At 41.7% G+C, this 26911-nt stretch overlaps 1 protein-coding gene across 4 annotated transcripts in view; it reads right to left on the bottom strand.

Moving 5' to 3' along the window:
* Positions 1-3598: 3598 nt before the first annotated feature.
* Positions 3599-26911, bottom strand: part of PLEKHG1 (pleckstrin homology and RhoGEF domain containing G1) — a 306576-nt gene continuing 283263 nt past the window's right edge. For all 4 annotated transcript variants that reach the window (XM_040429518.1, XM_040429517.1, XM_040429520.1 and 1 more), the window contains 8 exons: positions 19388-19421; positions 18376-18471; positions 14414-14452; positions 13465-13487; positions 12667-12879; positions 12359-12466; positions 9387-11025; positions 3599-5951 (listed from right to left, as the gene is read on the bottom strand). In XM_040429518.1, the coding sequence (XP_040285452.1) occupies positions 4864-5951; positions 9387-11025; positions 12359-12466; positions 12667-12879; positions 13465-13487; positions 14414-14452; positions 18376-18471; positions 19388-19421 (3240 nt within the window). In that variant the 3' untranslated portion in view covers positions 3599-4863. The remainder of the gene's footprint in view (positions 5952-9386; positions 11026-12358; positions 12467-12666; positions 12880-13464; positions 13488-14413; positions 14453-18375; positions 18472-19387; positions 19422-26911) is intronic.

Raw genomic sequence — 26911 nt, 5'->3', positions numbered from 1 at the left:
CTTCAGGTACAGCATGCTTCCAAATAATTTTTTAATCAAGTTTTAACAAAACAAATGGATTTGACATGTTCTAAATGTACAGACGTTCCTCTTAACATATACAAAAAACATAAAAAGTGCAACATAGAGAATGAAAAAAGGCTTATCCATAGGACAAGATGTTAAGTAAAGTCAACTTCAAACATGAAGCCAAAACAAGCGAATGTATATACAGATCTTAACCTATGTTTCTATACAGCATAGTGCAGGCGCTACATTTATACTAGAGACCCACCACTGCAAACCAACACAATCTTCTACCATGTACACAAAGACTACACTAGTCCATATAGTTTAATGATAACCAATCTACAGCTTAATATAATACAAGTGCACAGAAATTAGGTATATTGCTATCAACGCTCAACGCTATTGCCTGAAAAGCCATTTCCCTTCATCAGGACTTTTCCTACAGTCCATGAAGTAGTTTCCAGTTCCTGCAGTTGCCCAGTAGACTTTTATTTGCCGACCTACGTTTATCTAATTCAAACATGAATTATGCAATAAAATCAATAGGAAATTACAATGGAATATGATACTTTAGCTTGTGGAGAACCTGTGATTGCAGAAACAGTCTAAAGGGACGCGTTGTTTTCAAGGTATCTCTTACTGTCCGTCTTTTTCACTTGGCAGCTGCTTTGTTCCAATGTGCTTTATTTTACTAATTTTAAATATTTGTGATTTTAGGACATTAAAAGGGTTGATTTGCTTGATATTATAATTATTCATATTTGTTATTTTAATTTACTAGTATTGTTGCTGAAATAGCAACAATTACAGGATGGATGCTTTTGAAGAAAGAATTAAAAAGGTGGACATCTGTCAGCAGATTTGTACCTATGACACTGGCTGACCTGTTACATGTGCACTTGGCAGCTGAAGTCATCTGTGTTGGCCTCATGTTCATATGTGCCCGCACTGCTGAGAAAAATAATGTTTTAATATATGCAAATGCAGGTACATATGAACATGGGACCAACACAGATGCCATTTACAAAAAAGATCCTATCTGGGATGGACAATAAATGAATTATCTTTGAATATTTGAAATAGAGTGCCGTGGTTTCTTCCTATTTCAACACAGATGCCAAACGCAACAGGTCAGCCAGTTTCATAGGTACAAATCAGCTGACAGATGCCCTTTAAGCATTCAGGCGAATATTTACTATGCTATTTATGCCACTTTTGTCACAAATTTTAAACTTTTTCCCCTTCATGCCACTTTTCTGAAGTGGCAAGAAAAGGGTGAGGGAGCAGGACAGCAGGTCTGACATATTCATCTTTATTCACGCCAGTTTTCTGGCGTGAATAAAGACAGAAATCTGAGGATTTAAAGGGAATCTGTCACCAGTTTTATGGCGTCCTAAATAAGGGCAAGGTAATCTAGTCACAGATCCCTTCAGCCAAATTCTGGGTCACTTCCTTTAATTGACCCAGCCATTTTGCAAAAATCTTGTATTGAACAGCCCTAGCTGATAAAACCCTGTATTCATTAGCTCCTGGCTCTCACCACCCACCTGCTGCTGATTCCTATGGAGAAAACCTGTCAGTCAGAGGCAGGTGGGGGAGCAGAGCCATGAGCTCATGAATATGGGGGCTCATTGGCAGACACAGGAGCTGTTCGGATTTAAAAGTGAGGGAAGCATAAAACTGGTGACACATTCCCTTTATAAGGTGTTGCATGGCCAGCGGAAGGATGCGACAAATGCGAAACGTGCGCATACTTTAGCTGCGGAGGGGAAATCAAGACCAGTGAAGAAAATACCAGTCTTGATAAATGTCCCCCTCAGTTAATTAAAGGAGTCCCAGTTAGTGCTGCAGCATAAACATCTACAGCTGATGCTTCAAATCCTTCTTGTGGCTCCCTCTAGTGGTGACTGCTGGCAGCCAGAGCATTGCTGGAGATTTATCAAGACTGGAGTTCCTGAGTCTTGGTCCTGTGCGTCAGAGTGAGATGCTAGAAACTCAAATCTAAATCAGCTGGTGTAGACATGATCTATAAATTATGCCAGTCTCTGGTGTAAGTTATAGTAAATCCAGTAGCCACTGAGGCACCATCCCTCCTGCTAAGCCCATCCTTTTTATCGACACTTTAAAAAATGTATGAGAAGCTGAAGAAGTAAATTTTGAGGCGCTCTATAATTTGCGACTTTTTTAAGCCATAACAGTGTCATTAAAGCATGAATAAATCTCCCCTACTATGTTTTAAATGCGGTTAGCTCTGATTAATAGTATTTGGGAGTGGAGGCAAGCAAACCCTACGTGGCGCACAACCTTTGCATAAAAAAAAAAGGACCAAGGAAAGTGGATGAGGAGCCAAACTGAACTAGCCGTCTATGTGGTTAGTGTATATTCGATGCATGTAGACACAAGGACCATGTAACTTACCTTCAGATTTTTGTTCTTTAGGTTTTGTAATTTTGTAACTTTTTTTTGTAACTTCAAAGAGGTTTTTCCGACTTTTTCAACTGATGACCTCTCCTCTGAATAGGGTCAAACACCTGGGACCCTGGCCAAACAGCTGTTTGAGATGACCTGGGTGCTCACAGGAGTGCTGCAGCCTTCTCGCAGCTTACTGACATCACATTCATTGGTCTAGTGGCCTAGGTGCAGCTCAGTCACATTCAAGTGAGTGTGGATGAGCTCTGATACCAAGAACAGCCGATATTTAATGTACGGCACTGTGTTTGGTAAGCTGCAGGGCCCACCGGAGCTTCCTCAAACATCTAAATCGGCAGTGGTGCTGGGTGTCGGACCCCACAGATCAGATACTGAGGACAAGTCATCAAAAAAGTTTAAAAACCTCTTCAATTAAGTTGGTATACTCGTTCTAAAGCTAGCATCAGATAACATGGATTTGAACATCCAAAAAAACGGAAAAAGCTAATAATTTAAGACCTGACGTGATCATATATACATACAAATGACAACTCATTATTTCATGAAAAGGAAAACATGGATAGTATAGGCATCATTGTTCTGTTCACAAGCAGATAAATTACACTAGGTTCCAAAGCTCATGACAGTATATATGTTGCCAGTGTTCAGATATTTACAGGCAGCTGTACAGAACAGTATTGACCCCTTTATAATCTGCAAACATGGACGAAATGTATGGAATGTATGCGTCTTACATCACAGTGCATAAACATGCAGCACCAAGAAACATTAAGGACAAAATAATCCCTGCAATACAGAAGGCCACAGCACAGAATGGCTAGATATCACCAAAATATATTGTTACCCATCACCCAAAAGTGTTGGTATCAAAACATGTACAATGTTTTGCGCTACATACATAAGCATCTCGTTTCATTAATAGAGTGTCAAAAAGTTACTTTACAGCACAGTGGTTAAGGTGCGGTATGCTTACGGTTATATGAAGACCACTTGTTTTCTATAGTGAAGAGAGTAGCAGAAGACATGGTCAACCTACACTTTATTAAAACTGCTTCTTCTCAGAAGTTGTGTGTGATGAGCAACAGGGACTCAAAAATTAAAGAAGTGATAGAAGAGAGGCCCCCAGTAGAGAGGTGTTACAACATATTTGGTTAAAAACTCCTCTTCACACTGACGTGTGTGCAAAGCCCCATAGAAAGGATTGGGTCATTGTGCTGTCCACAAAATATGCAAATAGCACACAGATGAAAATTCCAATCATCTGCATGAGGCCTAATGATAATGGAGTGGCTCTTCATATCTTCTCCATCTGATTTTTCAGGTATCAGGCACCAGAAGATCATAGCAATGAAGTTCAGGAGCCAGAACTCCCACTTATATCCGAAAAATACATTTGTTTTAGAAAATGGTTTGTGAACGCTTCTCCTAGGCATCGGTTCAGTGAAGGGTGGTCTTAATTGTCCTGCTATCAGCAGAAAACAAGTATAAAGACCCTTTAATCAGAACAATGGGAGGGATCCTGGCTCTCTGATTACCGCCTTTTCAAATGGATGATCTTCCAATGAAAATGGCAGAAAATGTGACTGTGGACAAACAACCTAGTACTATATATTGTACATTTTATACCTCCATATTTGTGGCATTCCACTTCATTAACATTCTTGAACCTTGATGCACCATTCTAAGGGTACGACCTCACGGTGCGGTTGTGGGGTGTTCAGGATGCGGCTGTGCTGCAGGACAAGTACTGTGCAGCAAATTAGGCTGTAGCTGCCTCTTATTTAACTGATGAAGACCGCACTGTATACTCGGCCTGCATTGTTAATGGCCACTGGGCACATTTAATATCACGCTATGTTAACAATGCAGACCAACTGAACAGTGCGGTCTCATTAGTTTAGCATTACTCGACCACAGCACGGCCATATCCAAAACACCCCACGACCGTGCCATGTAGTCGTACCCTAAGGGTTGCTGGGGTTTATCTGAGTTACATATACATCATTCTAAATGGATTAGAACATCTAACCAGCATGAATAAGAAAATTGAATATCAGCTTGGGTGATGGGTCATACAGCTCTATAGATCATTGAATTGTCTGATGAACTAGTATTATCATCCATCCAACTTAAGTCTTGTTTACATTGTGCTTTATAGCAATCCTTATGCAAGTCCGTTACTTTGAGAAATACGTAAATTGCATAAATCATATTACTAGCCGTTTTACTAATTAGTTAGAAAATTATGAATTATACCCATTCTGGAGAATGCACACATTTACTTGGTGTCATATGTAAACTATACAATGGAACAAATGCCTTCCGTTAATAGTGCTGCAGTACTCCAGTGCATGACATTATTATGCTGTAATACAGTAGCTACAGTACTTTCCATTTCTCTAAAATAAGAAAAAAATAATATGTTCAAGCAAAACTACTTGAGCTAAGACATTGAAATTTTTCCCTAAGAGATTGGACGATATTCTGCTGATTGGAAGGTGGCGCCCTCCAAAGATAGTCATTGAGTTTACCAACTTCATCATAACCCGCTATATCATCAGGTGTTTGCTTCTCATCTAGAGACTTTACAGGAGTAGTGGGCATACTAAAGGAATATGGGGTACTGGTGCTACATGGAGTTTGAACAAGTTCAGAATGACCACGCATATGAAGTTTCATTGGCTGGTTGGAAGCAACCTCCAGCTCATCATCTTCATCTTCTGACTTGATCTCCACGTAGTCATCTTCGTCATCATCTCCATCACCAGCACCATCAGTGTCTTTAAAGTTTGCTAAATAGTTCAGAGTAGCAATTTGAGCATTAAGAGAGGAGAGCTTGTTTAACACCAATATCTTCTGAGAGTCTTGCAACGTCATATCAGAACTCTCTTCTGAATGCCTATTCTCCTCAATGTAACTGCCACCAAAGTCATAGATATCGGACAATCGCTTAGGCTTTAGAGGCTGTGGTGAAGTAGAAGTTTTAGTCGGTTTGATGGGCTCTTTTGTCCTGTGAATTAACATGGAGGATGAGGACTGTGAGCGAATATATGGCTGCGTTTTTTCATTGACTATTCGTCTGCCCAAGGAATGAAACGCTTGCCCCTGACTTGCATTTTCATCATGCTCTTGACTAATTGTACTCCATCTCTGATTATGTAGGCTTGATTGACTAGATTTAACCAAGGATGGAACAGAGCATGCAGAAATCATATTTCTTTGCTGGCCTTTCTGCCCATTTGATGGAATGTCAGATTTTTCCTTAAAGTCTTTTATATCAGGCCAGGTAAAAAAATCAGCATCTCCATTGATGTGCACAGAATTCACACTTGTGTTACTTTGCTGGCATGCTTTACTCCTTGGAGCACCTGGGTGAGCTTGTTGGTGATCATGTTCTGTTCTAAGTGCAAGTGAGTCTTTTCGACTTGTTTTAGATTCTTTAGACGTTCTTGCTGGTGATTCTCGGAAGATAATCTGGTCATACAGCTGAGAATATTCTGCAATCCTTGCTCCTGTGAATGGTAAAGATATCTTATTTGAAATGCACATCCAACGAGAAATTCAGCAGCACTCTGGATATCATACACTATCTACTCAGTTTCAATGTGCTATGCTGGCCAGAGACTTGTGTTGTTCTTCCTGGGGAAAGTTTCACAGACCCCCAAACGTGGCCGGACTTGCGGTGGGAATTAACAGATTCCTGCCACTGGATTTCGCAGGTCTCAGGTCTCCCCATGTCAACATCTAGTGTGACTGGCTGCAGTGGTGATGTGTCACCCATGCAACATGTGACCTAATGACATGACGCATGGGTGACAAAGTCCATGCTGCAGAAGTCACATGACCCACGTCAAACTGGATGTTGATATAGGGAGACCCGAGTCTAGTGGCGCCTGAGGGGGAGCGATGGAACCGGAACCCAGCAGTGGGGATCAGATAGGTATGATTCCCACTGCGGGTTCGGCCAGGCTGGGAGGTCTGCAGAAACAGTCGCAAGGGGTGAGCAACTCCTTTAAAGGGAACTTCCGAAAATGTTGTCCAGTCTTTTGACATCATGTAATGGAGCAGGAGAAGTTGAGCAGATTGAGCGGACAAAGACTCCATATGACTTAGAATTTATTCATTTAAATCACTGCCTCTTCTGAACTTAGTCACTCCACCCACTGGATTCCTAAGTGGTTGACAACCTTCCCTGTATCAGGTTGCATGCAGATAGCTGTCAGTTAATAATTAGGACTGCCCAGTGGACCCCTAAGACCAGAATAAGCAACGATTCAAATGAATAAATGATAAGATATGGTGAATATTTTCCCACAAATTATAAGGGAATCTGCTCAGCTCCTTCTGCTCTATAACATGTTGCTGGCAGAACAGATTGCATTTAACGATTATTAGTGATGACTGCAAATATTTTAGGGTTTTGCTAGGTCAAAACATTTGGGGCCTGGGCCCCTGATGTTTTGTCCCAGGCCCAGAATGTCCTGCCTGTCTGTTAGATATAACTGTATTGCCTTCCTCAGGACTGCAATACAATTGAATCTAGTGCACTGCAAGAGCTGTGATGCCCTCACAGGTCACGTGATTAGTTCTAAATGCAGTAGATGAAAAGGACCTGGGATGATGTCACCATCATGTGACCAGTGCATGAGAGGACGGCTCAGCAGTGAAGAGAAGCCCTGGGAAGAGGCTGAGGTGAGATCTGCTACCTAGCGCTAAGTGAAGGGAGAGGCAGAGCAATGATGGGATTTGTGGTTATTTAACTGGGACTGTATGTTAGGGCTGAAGGGAGGGAAGTTATTTATATGGGGCAGTGAGGTGGAGTGATGTTAATTACATGGGACTGTATGTTGAGGGGTAATGTCATTTATATGGACTGCATGTTTGAGTGGGCTGGGGAGGGTGATGTTATTTACATGGGGCTATATGTTGAAGGCAGCTGTGGAGGGAGTGATATTATTTACATGGGATTGAATGTTAATGGGTAATGTTATTTACATAGGACTGCATGTTGGAGGTGGCTGGGGAGGGGGTGGTTTTATTTACATGGGACTGTATGTTGAAGGTGTCTGGGGGAGGAAGTGATGTTGTTTATATGGGACTGAATATTGAGGAGGTGATGCTATTTACACGTGACTATGTTATTTACACGGGACTATGTTGAAGGCGGCTGGGGAGGGGGGTGATGTTATTTACATAGGACTGTATATTGGAAGGGGCAGGAGAGATAGTGTAATGTTATTTACATGGGACTATTATGGAGGGGGCTGTAGATAGATGGATGTTATTTACATGGGACTGTATATTGGATGGGGCTGGAGAGATGGTGTGATGGTATTTATATGGGACTCTATTGCGGAGGGAGGGAAATAGTGTAATTTACATGGGACTGTATGGAGGAGGTGCTGATGAATTATAATTTCTGAGGATACTAAACGGAGGAATATAACTACAGGGGGCACTGCAGGCGGCATTATAAGTACTGGGAGGGCTTCAGGGCGAGCATTATACCAGTAGGGGGGCGATATAAATAATGGGGGCAATGTGGGGGCATTTTAAATCCAGGTGACATCAGGCGTTCTTTTTACTACTGGGGGCTCTATAGGAGGGACTTATAGATCCGCCTTATTTCTACTAAGAGCACTATGGGGGCCTTATTACTACTGAAGGGTCTGTAGAGAGCTTTATTAACACTGGGGGGACAATAGGGGGCCTTATTTATACAGGGGACTCTGTAAGGGCATTATTAATACTAGAGGGCTCTTCTACTAATGGGGACACTCTTGTGGAGCATTATTACTGTTGGGTCCAGTAGAGGGCAGTATTACTAATGAGAGGGAATTACTATTGGTGGGACTATGAGGAGTACTGTTACTATGGGGGGGCACTCATTTTTCTTCAGGATAGTATTTGGGGGTACAAAAAAGTAAGGAAGCTAAGATGTCTGTGTGTCACACTCTGCAGAGATGAGGCGGCTGAGAGAAGTTGTCCGGACCAAATGGAGAAGATGATAACAGAAGATCTACATCGGAGGAGACGTCACCTGGGAGCCCTGGATGTGAGAGGTATGTGCTGCTGTATAGCAAGTACAGGAAAATGTCTTTAGTGCTAGTGTTTGCGCCCCTGTTCACAATAATGATCTTTGTTTTGTCAGTGCTACTAAACTGTTAAAGTTAGAAATTAGTGGTACATTCATAGGAGGCACTGTAGAGCCACATTGTTTCCCGCAATACGAATTGTTTTCCATGGCACATATTTTGAAAAGATCTGTTCTGTTTGTGTATGACCAGTGTTCTGATTTTATTTTTACATAATCCGCTTGCCCATGAATACTTTTATACAAGTACGTCATGAAAAAAATATGTACCGGGTATTAAAGACCATAAGTCTATAAGTTAGGCATTCTTTATACTCTTCTTCTAGGCCATACCTGAGCCACTTTGAAGTCAGCATAGGAAATATTACAACCATCACCCAGTAATATGCTACATCAGCATCATAGTCTTGAGCCACCCAACACTTTTTATAAGAAATATTCCATTACTGGTGACCACAAATATAGTGACCATTATGTTTATAGACCATATGGTCACAGAACGTGACAAAACTGGAGAGGAGGCGGCATCAGAATAAATGGAAGGGTATATATGAAGGACAATTACACAGCAGTAGGGGTAAAGTTTTGTTTTAAAATTATTATTATTGTTTGATGACCAAAACAATAGTTATGGCAAGTAGAATTAGGTTTTAAAGGGGACCTGTCACTACTCCTGACATGCCTGTTTAATAGCTACATGCATCCCCCATGTAATAACAATTCATAGAGCCATAAGAATAGATGCTCCAGATGTGCCGTTCCTTTTATTATTTCTACTAGAAGTAATGACTGAATTGCTAGCAGTCTGCAGTAAGGGTACAAAGGGTACATATCCTCCTTACAGTTTTCTTACCTATTGCTGCTCCTCCTTGTTTCTTCTCTTCCATTATAGCTGCAAGGTCTTTTGATTTCAGCTTGTGTGATTTAGAAGATTGTTGTTCCTGTTCTGGGCTTTTGATTTTCAAAAGTTGGTTAGCTTTTTTAATTTTTTGACTGTATTGTCGAGCCATCAGAAAGACCTTATTTTTGGATTTTTCAATGCTGTCCAATCCCTGAGCAGCATTCATGGAATCTGTGTAAGATAAGGTACTTTGGGATGAAAAAAAAGGGGATTCTATAAATGTCATTTCACCAGTAAGGGACGTTCTCTTCAAACTTAGCAAGGAAGTGGTGGGGGAGGTTGAAGGGCTTGGGTCCTTTTTCCGGACATTTGGACTGTTGCTTACTGTTGTCCTTGGTAGAGTTGAATTATCTGGTAAACATAATGATGATATTGAAAACTGTGATCCTTTGCTAAAATGAGACCTGTTCACTGTATGTTTCTTTTCACGGACATCATCTTTACTCACAGGAAAGGAAGCCAACGATCTGTCACTTTTCTTTTCTTCATTCTTTTTTATATAATTTTCCAAGTCATTCCAGATCTCGTCTACTTCTTCAGACAACTTGTCAGCAGTTGTTTTGTGAGGAACTGAACTTGAGTTTGAGGAATTGTTGAGTAAATGATTATAGTTATCTCCTAATGGCACACGGTGGTCCATAGATTCATCCTCACTGAACTGTAGACTTTCTTCAGAAACAAAATTCTCTAGCTGGTCAAAACACTGAAAATCTCCATCTAAGCCTAAAAAGTTATTTCTTTTAGAATGTGATTTCCTTGTTATATGCTCCAGTGATTGTTCTGGAATGCATATGGAGTCATAAATATTTTCCTCTATTATTCTGAGCTCTTGAGAACTAGAATTAGGCGTTCCTTTTCTATACATTGCTTTATCTCTGTTTGGCACTGAAGTGCTGTTAGCCTTTTCATGTCCTTTTACTGTCCAAACATCAGTGTTGATCTTACTTTGATGGTCAGTATCACGTCTAGGATTGTGAAGGTAATCAGTTTCTTCCCTTCTTGTGAGACCCATTAGCTTGAGATCATCATAACTGATATTATCGTAGACATGTTCAATATCGTCATTTGTCAACTCCTCAGAGGAACCAAGGGAAGAAAACTTTTGATCAGATTTATTTAAAATATCACAATGAGAAAACTGGTGACTGCTGTTAGTCTGCCTACTTCTCAAATTACAAGAACGTGTTTTATTCTCTCCTACACTACTGGCTCTTCTGACAATTTTGCAGTAGGAATTATTGACAGTGTCTTCTTGCATTAAGCCCAGGTGCCAACTACATGGTCGACTGGAGGCACCTCTTTCTTCTTGGGACCTTGATGACTCTAGCCTAGAACATTCATTCATCATAAACATTTGATAATCATCGTCGTCATCTTCATTGTCGTGAGGCGATCTTCTAGAGGGAAAGAGGGCTTGTCTAATTTGGTGATCTGTCCAAATATTTCGCAGAGCAGTAGTATTCCCAAGGATATTCATAATTAAAGAGCTAGTTTGGGACACACTTTGCTGTCTGTCCAAAGGATGAACAGCAGAACTTGAAAACAGTGTACTTGATTGTGAAGACTCTTCATCTGACTGGTCTTTTGAGTTCTAAGAGCAAAATCAAAATTAAAATATTAACCCATAAAGTCCATTAACATTTCTTTGTTTCTAATTGCATATTTTGATGTTACTATAAATAAGTGTGGGCTACATATTCAGTTCTCCACAAAACTGTGGAGGTCTAGATATCATCTGTCTTGACTTATGATTAAGCAATGGTCCACAAATAGAGTATTTAGTGTTACTAAACACCCTGAGGGTGCTTCAACACAATGTTTTTGTCATGGTATTTTTTTTGGCCCTCAAAATGTATCCCAAAACACCAGACTTTTGCAGATTTGTTTGTAGCATTTTGTCCAAATAGTGTGTTCGAGCACCTAGAGTTTTTAATAGCCTTTTCCGTTCTGGTGTGTAAATCTAGCCTCATATATATGTACAAAGGGAACCTCCAATTTTCTATGGAGGTAGGTATACAGTATCTAGGGTTGAATTTGATGTAAAGTGGGGTGTACATTATTTAAATGTGGTTGCCCCATGTCACAGTTTCCAAGGCAAGATGAGACTAAGTGCCAGCCCTAGGTGGTCGGGTTGCGGAAATATCCAAATGGGCTGGCGCTCCGCTGTTTCAATAGCTTCCATTGTAGTGAATGAGAGCTATGCAAACATCATAGCAGAACTAGGTACAATGCTTCCATACATCCCTGGCTTACAAAACCAGTATTGCTTGCTCTGCTGTATTGTTTCCATAGCTGCTATTCACTACAATGGGAGTAACGAAAACAGCATAGTGCCCACTTTGCTGTTTCTGCAAACCTGGCCACATAGGGCCGGAGAGATAGGACAACCCCTTTAATACCACTAGGACAAAACAATACCCAAGTAGAATGCAATAGGGTATTGTTTTGCTTAAGTGGCAAATTGGTGATTCTCTTTAAAGTTACTGTCTAGTTCCCAATTACAGATTCTCAATCTTTTTCTACTGAAGCCTCATTAGCAAAGATGTGATGCCCGAATCTCACTACTGGTCACCTTTGCTACACATCACCACTTGTGGCACAGCAGCCTCCCTATCCCTGCCTCCATTAATTATTGGTTTGGTTAATAAAAAATAAAAATAAAATTATATAACATTCTGTAGCATCTTGACGTACTATACGCTAATGCAGTATATAGAACTTTTTAGGCCTTCTGATTGAGCTGTACGGGGGACTGAGCTAAAAAATCCACTAAATCTACACAAGCGTCAATCTTCACACTCCCCATAGCAACGTAGGCATGGAATTACATCCTGTGAAGAGTATTATGTGAAAACCCTATGAAGCATCTACGTCTGCAATAAAAGCAAATTAAATCAGGATTTTATACAGAAAGAAAGTCTTACCTGACTGTCACATAAGCTGAGGTTAATGCTTCTACGTTTCTCAACATTTTCTGCGGCTTGGCTGTTCAACCTCTTTCTTCCTCCTTTAACCTTGTGATGAGAACCATGCTGTGAATTTAGGAAATACAAAAAGATTTGAATAATTGAATGTAATGTAATGATTGAATGTAAATAAAATTAGAAATGATATAACAAATGCAATAGTTCTGGACAAACATTTACTATATCACCATATCAACATACATAATATATATAATAAAAAAAATGCAAGGCTCATTGTATTAAAGATCTACATAAATAGTACAAACCAGGTCAGAATCCTCTTCATCATCAGCGTCAGTCTGTTCTCCTGGTCCAAGATGTAATTTTTCATTTTTATAGGTATGGTGGAAGAAATCTGGCGAGTTGCATATATCAGTACTGTGAGAGAGCACTGCCTTTCTCATTCCTGGGCTCAGAAGCATATCCCTTGATCCTAGTTTAGCCGCTTGACATAGCAAATTGCCCTGCATGCTGATGCGCTGTAAACATATAAAATCAAAAACCTTCTTAGACAGAGGGGATATTCACCTAACAATCTATACCTATTCTTGATGCAGAATATGCCATATAAAATTAAATGCTAATCCAATAAATGTTCATTATTATTGTAATTTGAGAAATAAGGGCTGCTTTCCATCAAAAGGTCACTGCTGATTGGCTACCGTTGTGGTCACTGGGGTTGATTATATATGTATTTCAGTAGTATACCGTCCATATAGACATGGTACTGCTGTTTACGCTAGATGGGTATGGAGGCTAAAATTAAACTTCCAACAAGTGCCAATTTAAGTTTTGAAATTGACTTTTACAAAGGAAGGTTTTAGTGATGGGCCCTACCTTCTTCCTCTGTTTCCAGATCATAGTAACTTGGCGTGCCCTTTTGGCACAGTGTCCTGATGATCATGGAAAGAAGTTGGGGGCTGGCAGTCACTTGTATGCTGGCATAATCAAGGAGCTTACAAAGGAGGACAAGCGTGTGTGCGTGTGTGAAGGTGTGTTCTCCTTACTTTATCACCATCCATGCTTTCATTGATATTGCTTGGGAAATATGATTGTTAACATACCTTTTGTACGTCAAGACTCATGTCTGAAAAAGAAACATAAACCAGATCAATAAAGTGAAATCAATTACATGACAGCTAGGTTTTCACAAACGCATACAGATGTAGCCGAGCTAAAATTGACTCAGATAAACAAGATAACACTGTGACATGTGTTATCTCGCCATTGAAATCCATTGAAAAGTTAGTTATCCTTTTTCTTGCCATTCTTTACTTAACATGTTAACCATTTAAGTTTAGCTCGGCTGCCTCTGTACAATAGAAATGAGTGAATCGATTCGTATCATCAGCAGGGCTTCTTCACCTGTAGAAGGCTGTCCTGGCAGATTAAGTATCCACCTGCCGCTAGATTGACAGGGCCAGACGTTTAACCCAGCCCTGACAATTTCCTGCTTGTGTAGGTGCTACAATTAGCCGAGCAAGGACTGAAGTTCTGCTTTGAAGCAGCAACTGCACAGGCATGTATACCCGGAAGTGTAGCAGCTCCTGCACAGTCGCTGCTCCAAAGCACTGCCACATTGGTTCTTGTTGTGCCCCAAGAGCCTCCAGTTCCTAAGTTGGCAAAACTCTCCTTCTTACTACAACGTGTCAGCCCTGCTACACGTAACCACTTATCTGCTGCCTTCCGAAGTTCCACACCCTCATCCCCCACCAATTCAATTTTTTTTTTTCAATATCGGCTTTGATCTTCCACCCTCTTGGCGCCTGTCATTCTGATATCTTGCATATTTCGGGTCACCACCCCAATATAGGTAGGATGTTTTAACCTCTTTATTTATTTTATTTTTCTCCCAGAACCAGGCAAGGCCAGCCCCGTCAATCTAGTGGCAGGTGTGCATTTATTCACCTGAGAGGGCAGCTTCCCCACAGGTGAAGAAATCCTGCTGATGAAACCAATCAATTTTTTTGAATTGATTTGATCATCTCTAATATACATCTTTTTACAACTTACCATTTGGTTTCATGACTTTATGTACATTGGATAATGGTTCTGAAAAACAATTTAAAAACATTTAAAAATGCACTCCAGCAATATTTAAATGTAAATAAAAACAATGCAATGAATTTGCTAATTTTTGGAACACATAGCAGATATTAAAAGTTTGACATTTTACCTTTTAATGGAAAAAAAGAAAGAAAAAACTAATTTAGGCTACTTTCACTTTAACGTTTATGCTGTACAGCAAAACACTTCCACTCCAATAATACAACCAACTGCATCCATTGCAAGTGTGACAGTAGCCTTAGAACATTATGGCAGCAACGCATCTCAAAAAAACATTGTGTAGCATTTCCTTTCAACCACAGTCTGTAAATGTCTGGGAAGTAAGGAGAACAATTTCTGGAGTTTTGGGAGAGCAACGTTGTCCCAATCTTGTCTGCTGTAGGATTTTAACTGTGCACTGATAACATGCTGGATGGTCCCTCTCCTCTTGAGTCCTTTCCACACGGCATTGGTTTCCAAAAAAAATAAAAATAAATGTAAAATTTTTATTTATCCAAACACAGAGCAGTTTTCCATTTTGCCTCCATTTTAAATGAGCTTGGACCAAAAAAAGGTGGCATTGTGTTGACATATGGCTTCTTCTTTGCATGATACAGCTTTAACTTGCCTTTATGGATTGCACCGCAAACTGTGTTCACAGACTATGATTTCTGGAAGTGTTCCTGAGCCCATAAAGTGATTTCCAGGACAGAATCATGCCCGTTTTTAATGGAGTGCCGTCTGAGGGCCTGTAAATCACAAGCATCCAATTTTGACCATCGACCTTGTCCCTTGCTCATATGACTTTTAATGTTATTATGTACTGTAGATGGTGGGGTATTCAAAGTCTTCATAATTTTACATTAAGGAACACTTTTCTGAAATTGTTCCACAATTTGTAGACAGTTTTTTGCAGATTGGTGAAACTCTGCCAATGTTTTCTTCTGAGAGACTATGCCTCTCTAGCATGCACTTTTAATACCCAGTGATGCGACTTTAGAAATTGCTTATACAGCTGTCGTAGTTTTATTCCGGCAGCCTCTCGGCATGTTTGCCGTTCTGCGGCCGGACCTCCGGCCCACCCCCATTATAGTCTAAGAGGGCCGGAGCAGACTTCCGGCAGCACCGTGCACTAGCGGCAGCTGGGATCCAGCAGGCTGTTCCCCCGCCGAAACAGCCTGCCGGAGAAGGCTGCCCCTAGTGTGAAAGTAGCCTTATCTAGTTTTATTCAATTTATTGTTAAAGGGGTTGTGCAGTACTTTAAAGAATGTCATTTAAACCTCCTCTAGTCTCGTACAGGGCATCGCTTACAATTCAAGTTTCCAGGTTGTCGGTGTAGATAAGCTGCAGCCACAACACTTCCTATGTGCTGTAAGACCTGACAGAAATGTACACGCCTACTACACCCTATCCCTGGGCCGAGAACTCCACCCACTACAACCTCCATCATCCCCTTATTGGCTCCTCCTAATGTTTCCTCCCACACAGCATCCCTATAACAAGCTGGGAACTCCACCTACCGTGCTTGTGGATCAAGATCATATGGGTCCGAAATCACGGCCATTCGGCCAGTTATTCTGACAGAGGGCATGATGGGAGGCCTGGTCATGACATCAGTGGAAATACAGTCTCCACAGAGGGCACAGTCATGTGATCACTCTCCCGATCTCCAGACCAAGACAGAAAAAGTTGTGCAAGTACAATAGTAAGTTGCAAGGCCCAGCAGGAGAGCACAGGGAAATGGAAACATTTATACCCGGATAACCCCTTTAACTAGCAGTACTGCTCCCCACATATTAATAACTCACTACTATAAGTAGGCCTTAACGCACGTAATCTAATCTAGAGCTATGTTGTACTGGGCTAATTGCCTATACTAGAACATATGCTGCTGTTAGACAGTCATACCGTATGAGAAATTGCTGCCTTACTAAAATGAATGGATTTTGCCTTGAGGCTGTGATATAGGACATAATTCGCTGCTGTAAGAGCAGTTAAGAAGCTACCAGATATATTCTGTTCAAGCCGAAAAACTGCTCAGGCAGAAAATGGTTATTTTTTCTCCATCTGTCACAGCAATGACTGAACTGCTGCTTGAAGCGTCCGTGGGTATCATGTACTCCTGATGTCTCGCCTATATTAAAGGTTTGTTAAATCGTCATACGCACAGCTTTTATGACTCTTTACTGTGTTATTTCCTATAAAAATGATTTTGATTTAGAGAGGTATTCCAGGGATAACTATAAGAACGGTGGGTGCCCTACCAGTCGGACTCCCACTGAGAACGGGGATACCCTGCAGGGCCAACCATCAATGATTACTATAGATGTTTATGTGTGTGTATGTGTGTGTGTGTGTGTGTGTGTGTGTGTGTGTGTATATATATATAAAATACACACACACACATACTAGAGCTGAAACGATTACTCAATTTAATCAATTAACACAAAAAATCCTTGATGCAAATTTTTGCATCGATGATTCATTTGTGCCATGTGACCATGGAGTGTGAGTGAAGAGCTTGCTATTATTCACGCTCCGTGGTCACCCGCCTGCCCGCACAGTGCTGCATTGTCAGGACACAGTGCATGTAAGCATGCACTATGACCTGATGCTGTGCGATGTCAGGTCCCAGTGCAGCGAGTGAAGAAGATCCCGGAAGATCTCTGGAGTGTCGGCATCACCCCTACAGGAAAGGTAAGTATTTTAGTTCACTGGCGCTGCGGCTGGGCACTGATGGCAGTGGGGGCAGCTGGTGGCACTGTGAGGAACTGGTGGCACTGCTGGAGGAACTAATTGCATTGGAGGGGGAACTGATGGCACGGGGGGAAGAGACTGATTGCAGGGGTGCTGATGAGTTTTTATAGAAAACATTATTTTATATAGTGTTTTCTTAGAGTACTCTATTTATCTATGGATTAATCGGTAGAATACTTTATTACTAAAATAAATCGCTAGCTGCAGCCCTAACACATACATGGGTCTGTGTATGTCCTAGGAAACTTTGATGCCACCTTGAAGGGTTTGCCCCAGAATTAAAGGGTATGTACACCTTTGGGGGCAATTTTATTTTTATTATTGCATTATACTCAGTTTGAGCTTAAAAATAATTTTTTCAATTGGTCCTTATTAAAAATAGAGTCCTTTTTTCTGTACATAGCTGAGATGCTGTAGTAGCAGCCTCTAGAGTTTCTTTCTTTTCCGTCATCTGAGGAGCTGACGGGCTCCTTATCTCTGCTCTCTGACACTGTAAACACTCATTATAGCTCAGTTCTTATCTTACTGATAAGAATGTGGCTTAAATAGGTGTTTATGACCTCATCATAGTTTACAGATAAGGTGTCACAAAGTAAATGTACCAGTCGCACAGTTAGAGAAACAGTTAACCCTGTGACAGAACAGCTCAATATTTTCTAATGAAGGCCAATTGGAAATATGATTTTTGCCCAAAAATTTTAAAAATGCAAACAAACAAATATTGCCTCTGAAGATATACCTAGCCTTTAAACGTATCCCTTGTCCACAGAATAGGCTATATGTTTCTGATCAGTCCGGATCAGACTGCTGCAACCACTAAGAAAACACAAGAATGGGGTCCTGTGTTCCCCTGTATGAATGCAAGGGAAGTTGAGCATGCATGCTGGCACTCCATTCACCTCTATGGGACTGTAAAAAAAAAAAAAAAGCCAAGTGCAGCGCTCAGCTATCTTTGTCAGTCACACTGAGATGAATGGAGTTGCAGCATGCAGGCTTGACCTCCAATTAATGAAGGACCCGCCATTCTCATAATTGGTGGGGGTCCGAGCTGTCAGAACACCACCAATTAGAAAGTTATCACCTTTCCTGTGGACAACCCCTTGATTAAACATGTTGATTGTCTATCAAATAACTGACCCAACAGGAAGATCTAGAGTATTGCTTACACTTACCAGACTTTCTCCGGACTCTGCCTGGGGTAGGTTCTTCTTTTACATTTGGTGTAGTTTTTTTCTCTCCATCTGTAGTGTAAGAAAATCCTGGATGATCTAAAATTGAACCAGAGATTTTTATTAGTGCAGGGGCGTAGCTATAGGGGAAGCAGTGGAAGTGGCTGCTTTGGGGCCCTGACCCAAAAGGGGCCCATCCAGGAGGAGGACGACGAAAAGATTTTGTCAGGGCCCCCTCAACAGTATTACACAATGAAATTATATACAGTGACAGTATAGACCGTGTAGGAAACGGATGGAACAGATGCCGGGCCTGGTCTGAGAGAGCGATCTTTACTAGCCACAGGAATGGGGGCCGCATGACAGGAAGGGGTTGCGAAAGAATTACTGGGAGAGGGGGCCCAATTCAAAAATTTGCTGTGGGGCCCAGTCATTTCTAGCTACCCCACTGTATTAGTGTAATGCTATACGCAAGCAAAATGGTAGCTTTCAAGAATATATATATATATATATATATATATATATATATATATATATATTTGTTTGTTGGTTTGTTCTTCATAGACTCCTATGTGCCTTGATGGATCTCAACTAAACTTGATGCATATACTTTTTTCACGATTCAACTTAAAAGTCTGGGGGGTTTTAAAGTCCATCCGACAGGGTTATGGAAGTTTCTAATGAAATAATACTGATAAAAATGTGGCTTAGGCCAGTTTTACACTTGCGTTTACTCGTTCAGGCAGGGGAACAGACTGCTGGATCCGTACAACATTGTACACCCGTGAGCTGCTGCAAGTCCACCTGCCCCCAATTCCCTATAATAGGGAGTGGCGTAGATCCAGCCGCTATCAGACAAAGGGGGCATATCCTAGCAATATGCCCCCATTGTATGTGATGGCAAAACCCCTTTAATTTGCAATGCCCTATTCATTGCATAGTAATACGTTTCATGGGATAACCCCTTTAGGAGAGTATAAAACACAGCTGAATATAAGAAACATAAAAAACTTACGGATAGCATCCATTTCCAAAATTGCTTGCTTTGCCTACAATTCAAATGAAATAAAATACTGTATTATACGTCACAATAAGCAACAGTGTAAAGACATAAATACAAAATACAAAGAATAACAGTACAAAGCATTATACTATTCAACAACATATAATTCAAATGGCCAAATGATCTGACAGTAAATTGGGAAACTCCAAAAATATTTTATGGGCTTTGGAACATTTTATTAAATAGATTTAAGATAACGGTCACACGACGACAGCTTTTACAGCTAAAATTAGTCCATGATGTGACAACATTGATAAATCTGTTCTATTCTTTCAACATAATGAACATTAATCTATTTCTACCACTAGGTGGCAGTAACGCACTGTGGGCCTTACCATGTCAGATCACTAGAACTAGTGGTATGCGCTGCAGTTATTAAAAGATAATACTGTATCCCACTGACGCACAGTTATATTTGAGAAAGATGATTACAGAACATGAAAATGATTTTTAGATTAATATTTTGAAAGTAAGACTATGTATTAGAAAGGTCATGTAGGTTTCACTGTTGACAACATATAATCCTCCCCTCGATTTGGCAGGGATTTCTAAAACCTGGTCTTAATTACTAAAAGAACAGTAAAGGCTGTTGGAATGAAGATAGCAGCGGGCTGCAGCAAACTATAGAATGCCTTTGAAGTCTATCTTTTTTAACATCTGCTCACTTTGCATCAGCAGATCACCAAATGTATTAGCAGGGAACAGCAAGGTGCTCTGAAACCAAACTAACACTGTAGGTTTGGACAATTTTCTACCCCATGAACACTGCTAGGTGACAGGGTCAGTATTATGGGCTACTCTGTGTGCCAGGCAATATGCTTCTTACTGCAGACCTTAACTGAACTGGCATGGTTACAATGTCCACACATCTTCAAGGGCACAGCAGTTAGCAATGCCACCTTGCAGACATTCCTGAGTAAAGTACTGTGTGAATAAAAGCAGGACCAAGATTTCTCCACAGGTTCTAGCAGGCTCCGTCAGCATGATCAACCCTATTAAACCAGTCATATTTCCTGGTAGGGTTGAACATGGTGATTAAATCGATACGTTAGTTATCTTTGTACGTAGCTGCGTTTCCGAGAGGTCAGCATTTTTATGATGATAATTAGCTCTTTCGAGCACCAAGGGGCCTGCCTGAAGGCTTGGAGCACTGCTATACTAACGCCTACCTCCTCAAGGCACGCCCCTCTTCTTTGATTGACAGGGCTAGACACGTTGTCCATCCCTGTATTAAGATAACTCAATAAAAACTTCCGCTGACAGAGGCTCTTTAACCACCTCAGCCCCCAGTGCTTAAACACCCTGAAAGACCAGGCCACTTTTTACACTTCTGACCTACACTACTTTCACCGTTTATTGCTCGGTCATGCAACTTACCACCCAAATGAATTTTACCTCCTTTTCTTCTCACTAATAGAGCTTTCATTTGGTGGTATTTCATTGCTGCTGACATTTTTACTTTTTTTGTTATTAATCGAAATTTAACGATTTTTTTGCAAAAAAATGACATTTTTCACTTTCAGTTGTAAAATTTTGCAAAAAAAACGACATCCATATAGAAATTTTGCTCTAAATTTATAGTTCTACATGTCTTTGATAAAAAAAAAATGTTTGGGTAGAAAAAAAATGGTTTGGGTAAAAGTTATAGCGTTTACAAACTATGGTACAAAAATGTGAATTTCCGCTTTTTGAAGCAGCTCTGACTTTCTGAGCACCTGTCATGTTTCCTGAGGTTCTACAATGCCCAGACAGTACAAACACCCCACAAATGACCCCATTTCTGAAAGTACACACCCTAAGGTATTCGCTGATGGGCATAGTGAGTTCATAGAACTTTTTATTTTTTGTCACAAGTTAGCGGAAAATGATGATTTTTTTTTTTTTTTTTTTTTTTCTTACAAAGTCTCATATTCCACTAACTTGTGACAAAAAATAAAAAGTTCTATGAACTCACTATGCCGATCAGCGAATACCTTGGGGTCTCTTCTTTCCAAAATGGGGTCACTTGTGGGGTAGTTATACTGCCCTGGCATTCTAGGGGCCCAAATGTGTGGTAAGGAGTTTGAAATCAAATTCAGTAAAAAATGACCTGTGAAATCCGAAAGGTGCTCTTTGGAATATGGGCCCCTTTGCCCACCTAGGCTGCAAAAAAGTGTCACACATCTGGTATCCCCGTACTCAGGAGAAGTTGAGGAATGTGTTTTGGGGTGTCTTTTTACATATACCCATGCTGGGTGAGATAAATATCTTGGTCAAATGACAACTTTGTATAAAAAAATGGGAAAAGTTGTCTTTTGCCAAGATATTTCTCTCACCCAGCATGGGTATATATAAAATGACACCCCAAAACACATTCCCCACCTTCTCCTGAGTACGGAGATACCAGATGTGTGACACTTTTTTGCAGCCTAGGTGGGCAAAGGGGCCCATATTCCAAAGAGCACCTTTCGGATTTCACTCGTCATTTTTTACTGAATTTGATTTCAAACTCCTTACCACACATTTGGGCCCCTAGAATGCCAGGGCAGTATAACTACCCCACAAGTGACCCCATTTTGGAAAGAAGAGACCCCAAGGTATTCGCTGATGGGCATAGTGAGTTCATGGAAGTTTTTATTTTTTGTCACAAGTTAGTGGAATATGAGACTTTGTATGAAAAAAAAAAAAAAAAAAAAAATCATCATTTTCCACTAACTTGTGACAAAAAATAAAAAATTCTAGGAACTCGCCATGCCCCTCACAGAATACCTTGGGGTGTCTTCTTTCCAAAATGGGGTCACTTGTGGGGTAGTTATACTGCCCTGGCATTTTAGGGGCCCAAATGTGTGGTAAGGAGTTTGAAATCAAATTCAGTAAAAAATGACGAGTGAAATCCGAAAGGTGCTCTTTGGAATATGGGCCCCTTTGCCCACCTAGGCTGCAAAAAAGTGTCACACATCTGGTATCTCCGTACTCAGGAGAAGGTGGGGAATGTGTTTTGGGGTGTCATTTTATATATACCCATGCTGGGTGAGAGAAATATCTTGGCAAAAGACAACTTTTCCCATTTTTTTATACAAAGTTGTCATTTGACCAAGATATTTATCTCACCCAGCATGGGTATATGTAAAAAGACACCCCAAAACACATTCCTCAACTTCTCCTGAGTACGGGGATACCAGATGTGTGACACTTTTTTGCAGCCTAGGTGGGCAAAGGGGCCCATATTCCAAAGAGCACCTTTCGGATTTCACAGGTCAATTTTTACTGAATTTGATTTCAAACTCCTTACCACACATTTGGGCCCCTAGAATGCCAGAGCAGTATAACTACCCCACAAGTGACCCCATTTTGGAAAGAAGAGACCCCAAGGTATTCGCTGATGGGCATAGTGAGTTCATGGAAGTTTTTATTTTTTGTCACAAGTTAGTGGAATATGAGACTTTGTAAGAAAAAAAAAAAAAAAAAAAAAATCATCATTTTCCACTAACTTGTGACAAAAAATAAAAAATTCTAGGAACTTGCCATGCCCCTCACGGAATACCTTGGGGTGTCTTCTTTCCAAAATGGGGTCACTTGTGGGGTAGTTATACTGCCCTGGCATTTTCCAGGGGCCCTAATGTCTGGTAAGTAGGTAAATGACCTGTGAAATCTGAAAGGTGCTCTTTGGAATGTGGGCCCCTTTGCCCACCTAGGCTGCAAAAAAGTGTCACACATCTGGTATCTCCGTACTCAGGAGAAGGTGGGGAATGTGTTTTGCGGTGTCATTTTACATATACCCATGCTGGGTGAGATAAATATCTTGGCAAAAGACAACTTTTCCCATTTTTTTTATACAAAGTTGGCATTTGACCAAGATATTTATCTCACCCAGCATGGGTATATGTAAAATGACACCCCAAAACATATTCCCCAACTTCTGCTGAATACGGAGATACCACATGTGTGACACTTTTTTGCAGCCTAGGTGGGCAAAGGGGCCCAAATTCCTTTTAGGAGGGCATTTTTAGACATTTGGATACCAGACTTCTTCTCACGCTTTGGGGCCCCTAAAATGCCAGGGCAGTATAAATACCCCACATGTGACCCCATTTTGGAAAGAAGACACCCCAAGGTATTCAATGAGGGGCATGCCGAGTTCATAGAAAAAAAATAATTTTGGCACAAGTTAGCGGAAATTGATTTTTTTGATTTTGTTCTCACAAAGTCTCCCTTTCCGCTAACTTGGGACAAAAATTTCAATCTTTCATGGACTCAATATGCCCCTCAGCGAATACCTTGGGGTGTCTTCTTTCCAAAATGGTGTTATTTGTGGGGTGTTTGTACTGCCCTGGCATTTGAGGGTCTCCGCAATCATTACATGTATGCCCAGCATTAGGAGTTTCTGCTATTCTCCTTATATTGAGCATACGGGTAATGAGATTTTTTTTTTCCGTTCAGCCTCTGGGCTGAAAGAAAAAAATGAACGGCACAGATTTCTTCATTCGCATCGATCAATGTGGATGAAAAAATCTCTGCCAAAAAAAAAAAAAGGAGGGGAAAGGCGTCTGCCAGGACATAGGAGCTCCGCCCAACATCCATACCCACTTCAGCTCGTATGCCCTGGCAAACCAGATTTCTCCATTCACATCAATCGATGTGGATGAATAAATCATTGCCGGGATTTTTTTTTTTATATATACAAAGTGTTTGCCAAAGTATATGAACACCGCCACCTCCTCAGCTCATATGCCTCGGCAAACATATCTTTTACTGCAGAGGAGAAATCCCGTCTTGCAGCGCCGCATACACCGACTTGCGTGTAATCTGACAGCAGCGCAATGCTTCTGTCAGAATGCACATCAGTGCTGCAGCTAGTCGATCGGTTGGTCCACCTGAAAGGTAAAAAAAACAAAACAAAAAAGAAAAAACCAGGCCGCAACGCAATAAATTTATTAACTGTTGAACAGAACATAGAAACTTTTTTTTAACTTTTTTAACTGAACGTTTAACTTTTTTACTTACCGGTAATTTTTTTTTTGTTTAGTTTTTTTTACCTTTATAGAACAAACCTCTCCTTCCCCATGGGACAATGTGCAAAGCGCAAATTGCCCAAAGATGTGGCGAAGTACATTATGCACTTTATCCCAGGTGAAAGGAGAGGTTTGCAGCAGCTGTGAGTAAAAGGGCCCTAATAGCCCTGTGTGCCTGTCCTGTGAGATGCAATCCCTATGCTAGGTGTACCTGTGTGTGGTACTTCCGGAAACACTCACCAAAGCATAGGGCAGGGTGGTCAGGACAGTCAGGACAGAAATAGCGGGTGTCACGCCTTATTCCACTCCTGCTACAGACACGACATTTTTTTCGGGGTGGCGGTTGGGTTGAGGTACCAGCAACGACACTGGGGAAATGTCGCTCGTGTAGACGGCTAACTACACTGGTGGATGGGGCCACGGAACCTCCTGGGTAAAGGAGGTTCTCGATGATCTCTTCCTGGAATTTGAGGAAAGATCGTGTTCTCCCAGCCTTACTGTAGAGAACAAAACTATTGTACAGCGCCAATTGAATTAAATATACAGACACCTTCTTATACCAGCGTCTGGTTCTGCGGGAAACTAAATAGGGAGCCAACATCTGGTCATTGAAGTCCACCCCTCCCATGAGCGCATTATAGTCGTGGACTGAGAGGGGCTTTTCAATGACACGGGTTGCCCTTTCAATTTGGATTGTCGTGTCTGCGTGAATGGAGGAGAGCATGTAAACGTCACGCTTGTCTCTCCATTTCACCGCGAGCAGTTCTTCGTTACACAAGGCAGCCCTCTCCCCCCTTGCAAGACGGGTGGTTACAAGCCGTTGGGGGAAGCCCACGCGACTAGTTCGCGCGGTGCCACAGGCGCAAATCCGTTCTAGAAACAAATGCCTAAAGAGGGCCACACTTGTGTAGAAATTGTCCACATAAAGATGGTACCCCTTGCCGAATAAGGGTGACACCAAGTCCCAGACTGTCTTCCCACTGCTCCCCAGGTAGTCAGGGCAACCGACCGGCTCCAGGGTCTGATCTTTTCCCTCATAGATCCGAAATTTGTGGGTATAGCCTGTGGCCCTTTCACAGAGCTTATACAATTTGACCCCATACCGGGCACACTTGCTTGGGATGTATTGTTTGAAGCCAAGGCGCCCGGTAAAATGTATTAGGGACTCGTCTACGCAGATGTTTTGCTCAGGGGTATACAAATCTGCAAATTTCTGGTTGAAATGGTCTATGAGGGGCCGAATTTTGTGGAGCCGGTCAAAAGCTGGGTGGCCTCTGGGACGGGAGGTGGTGTTGTCGCTAAAATGCAGAAAACGTAGGATGGTCTCAAATCGTGTCCTGGACATAGCAGCAGAGAACATGGGCATGTGATGAATTGGGTTCGTGGACCAATATGACCGCAATTCATGCTTTTTAGTTAGACCCATGTTGAGGAGAAGGCCCAAAAAAATTTTAATTTCGGAAACTTGGACTGGTTTCCACCGGAAAGACTGGGCATAAGAGCTTCCCGGGTTGGCGGATATAAATTGTGTGGCATACCGATTTGTTTCTGCCACGACTAAGTCCAAGAGCTCCGCAGTCAAGAACAGCTCAAAAAATCCCAGGGCCGAACCGATTTGAGCCGTCTCAACCCGAACTCCAGACTGGGCGGTGAAAGGGGGAACTACAGGTGCGGCTGAAGTTGGTGACTGCCAATCAGGGTTTGCCAGCACCTCAGGGATTCTAGGGGCTCTACGGGCCTGTCTGCGCGGTGGCTGCGACGGGGTAACTAGTGCACGTGCCACCGTACCAGCTTCAACTGCCCTTCTGGTGCTCGCCACGTCACCATGTTGTACGGCAGTGCTGGTACTAGGTCCAGGAAGGGCTGCGCTGCTGGTGTATGCCTCACCACGTGATCCGGCAGCGACAGCCCCACTCTGCTGCTCTTGAAACGGATCCTGCGTAACCTGTGGTCTAGCGACACGGGGCCGGGTACGCCTGGTGCTGCCAGGGACCTCCACCTCCTCGTCCGAACTTTGGGTCAGAGAGCCACTGCTTTCCACAGGTTCATATTCTGACCCGCTAGATTCATCAGATGAGGGTTCCCACTCCTCATCCGACTGGGTCAGAATCCTGTAGGCCTCTTCAGAAGAATACCCCCTGTTTGACATTTGGACTACTAAATTTAGGGGTATTCCCTGAGACTACCCAAGAAAAAAAGCAAACCTGTCTTACAAAGGGGAGGCTAGCGAAGTACCGGAGGCTGCTGCGGTTGATAAAAAATATCAAAACTGATTTTTTTATCGCCGCAGTGCTTGTAAAGTGAATGTGCAGTGATCAAAAAACAAAATTTTTTTTGTCACTGCGGTGGGGCGGGCGTGGGTGAACGCACGTGTGGGCGACCGATCAGGCCTGATCGGGCAAACACTGCGTTTTGGGTGGAGGGCGAACTAAAGTGACACTAATACTATTATAGATCTGACCGTGATCAGTTTTGATCACTTACA

Source organism: Bufo bufo, chromosome 4 (assembly GCF_905171765.1).
Source record: "Bufo bufo chromosome 4, aBufBuf1.1, whole genome shotgun sequence".
In the NCBI taxonomy this organism is placed as follows: Eukaryota; Metazoa; Chordata; class Amphibia; order Anura; family Bufonidae; genus Bufo; species Bufo bufo.
Note: the sequence above shows the minus strand (reverse complement) of the source record. Positions and strands in the feature narration are given on the sequence as shown.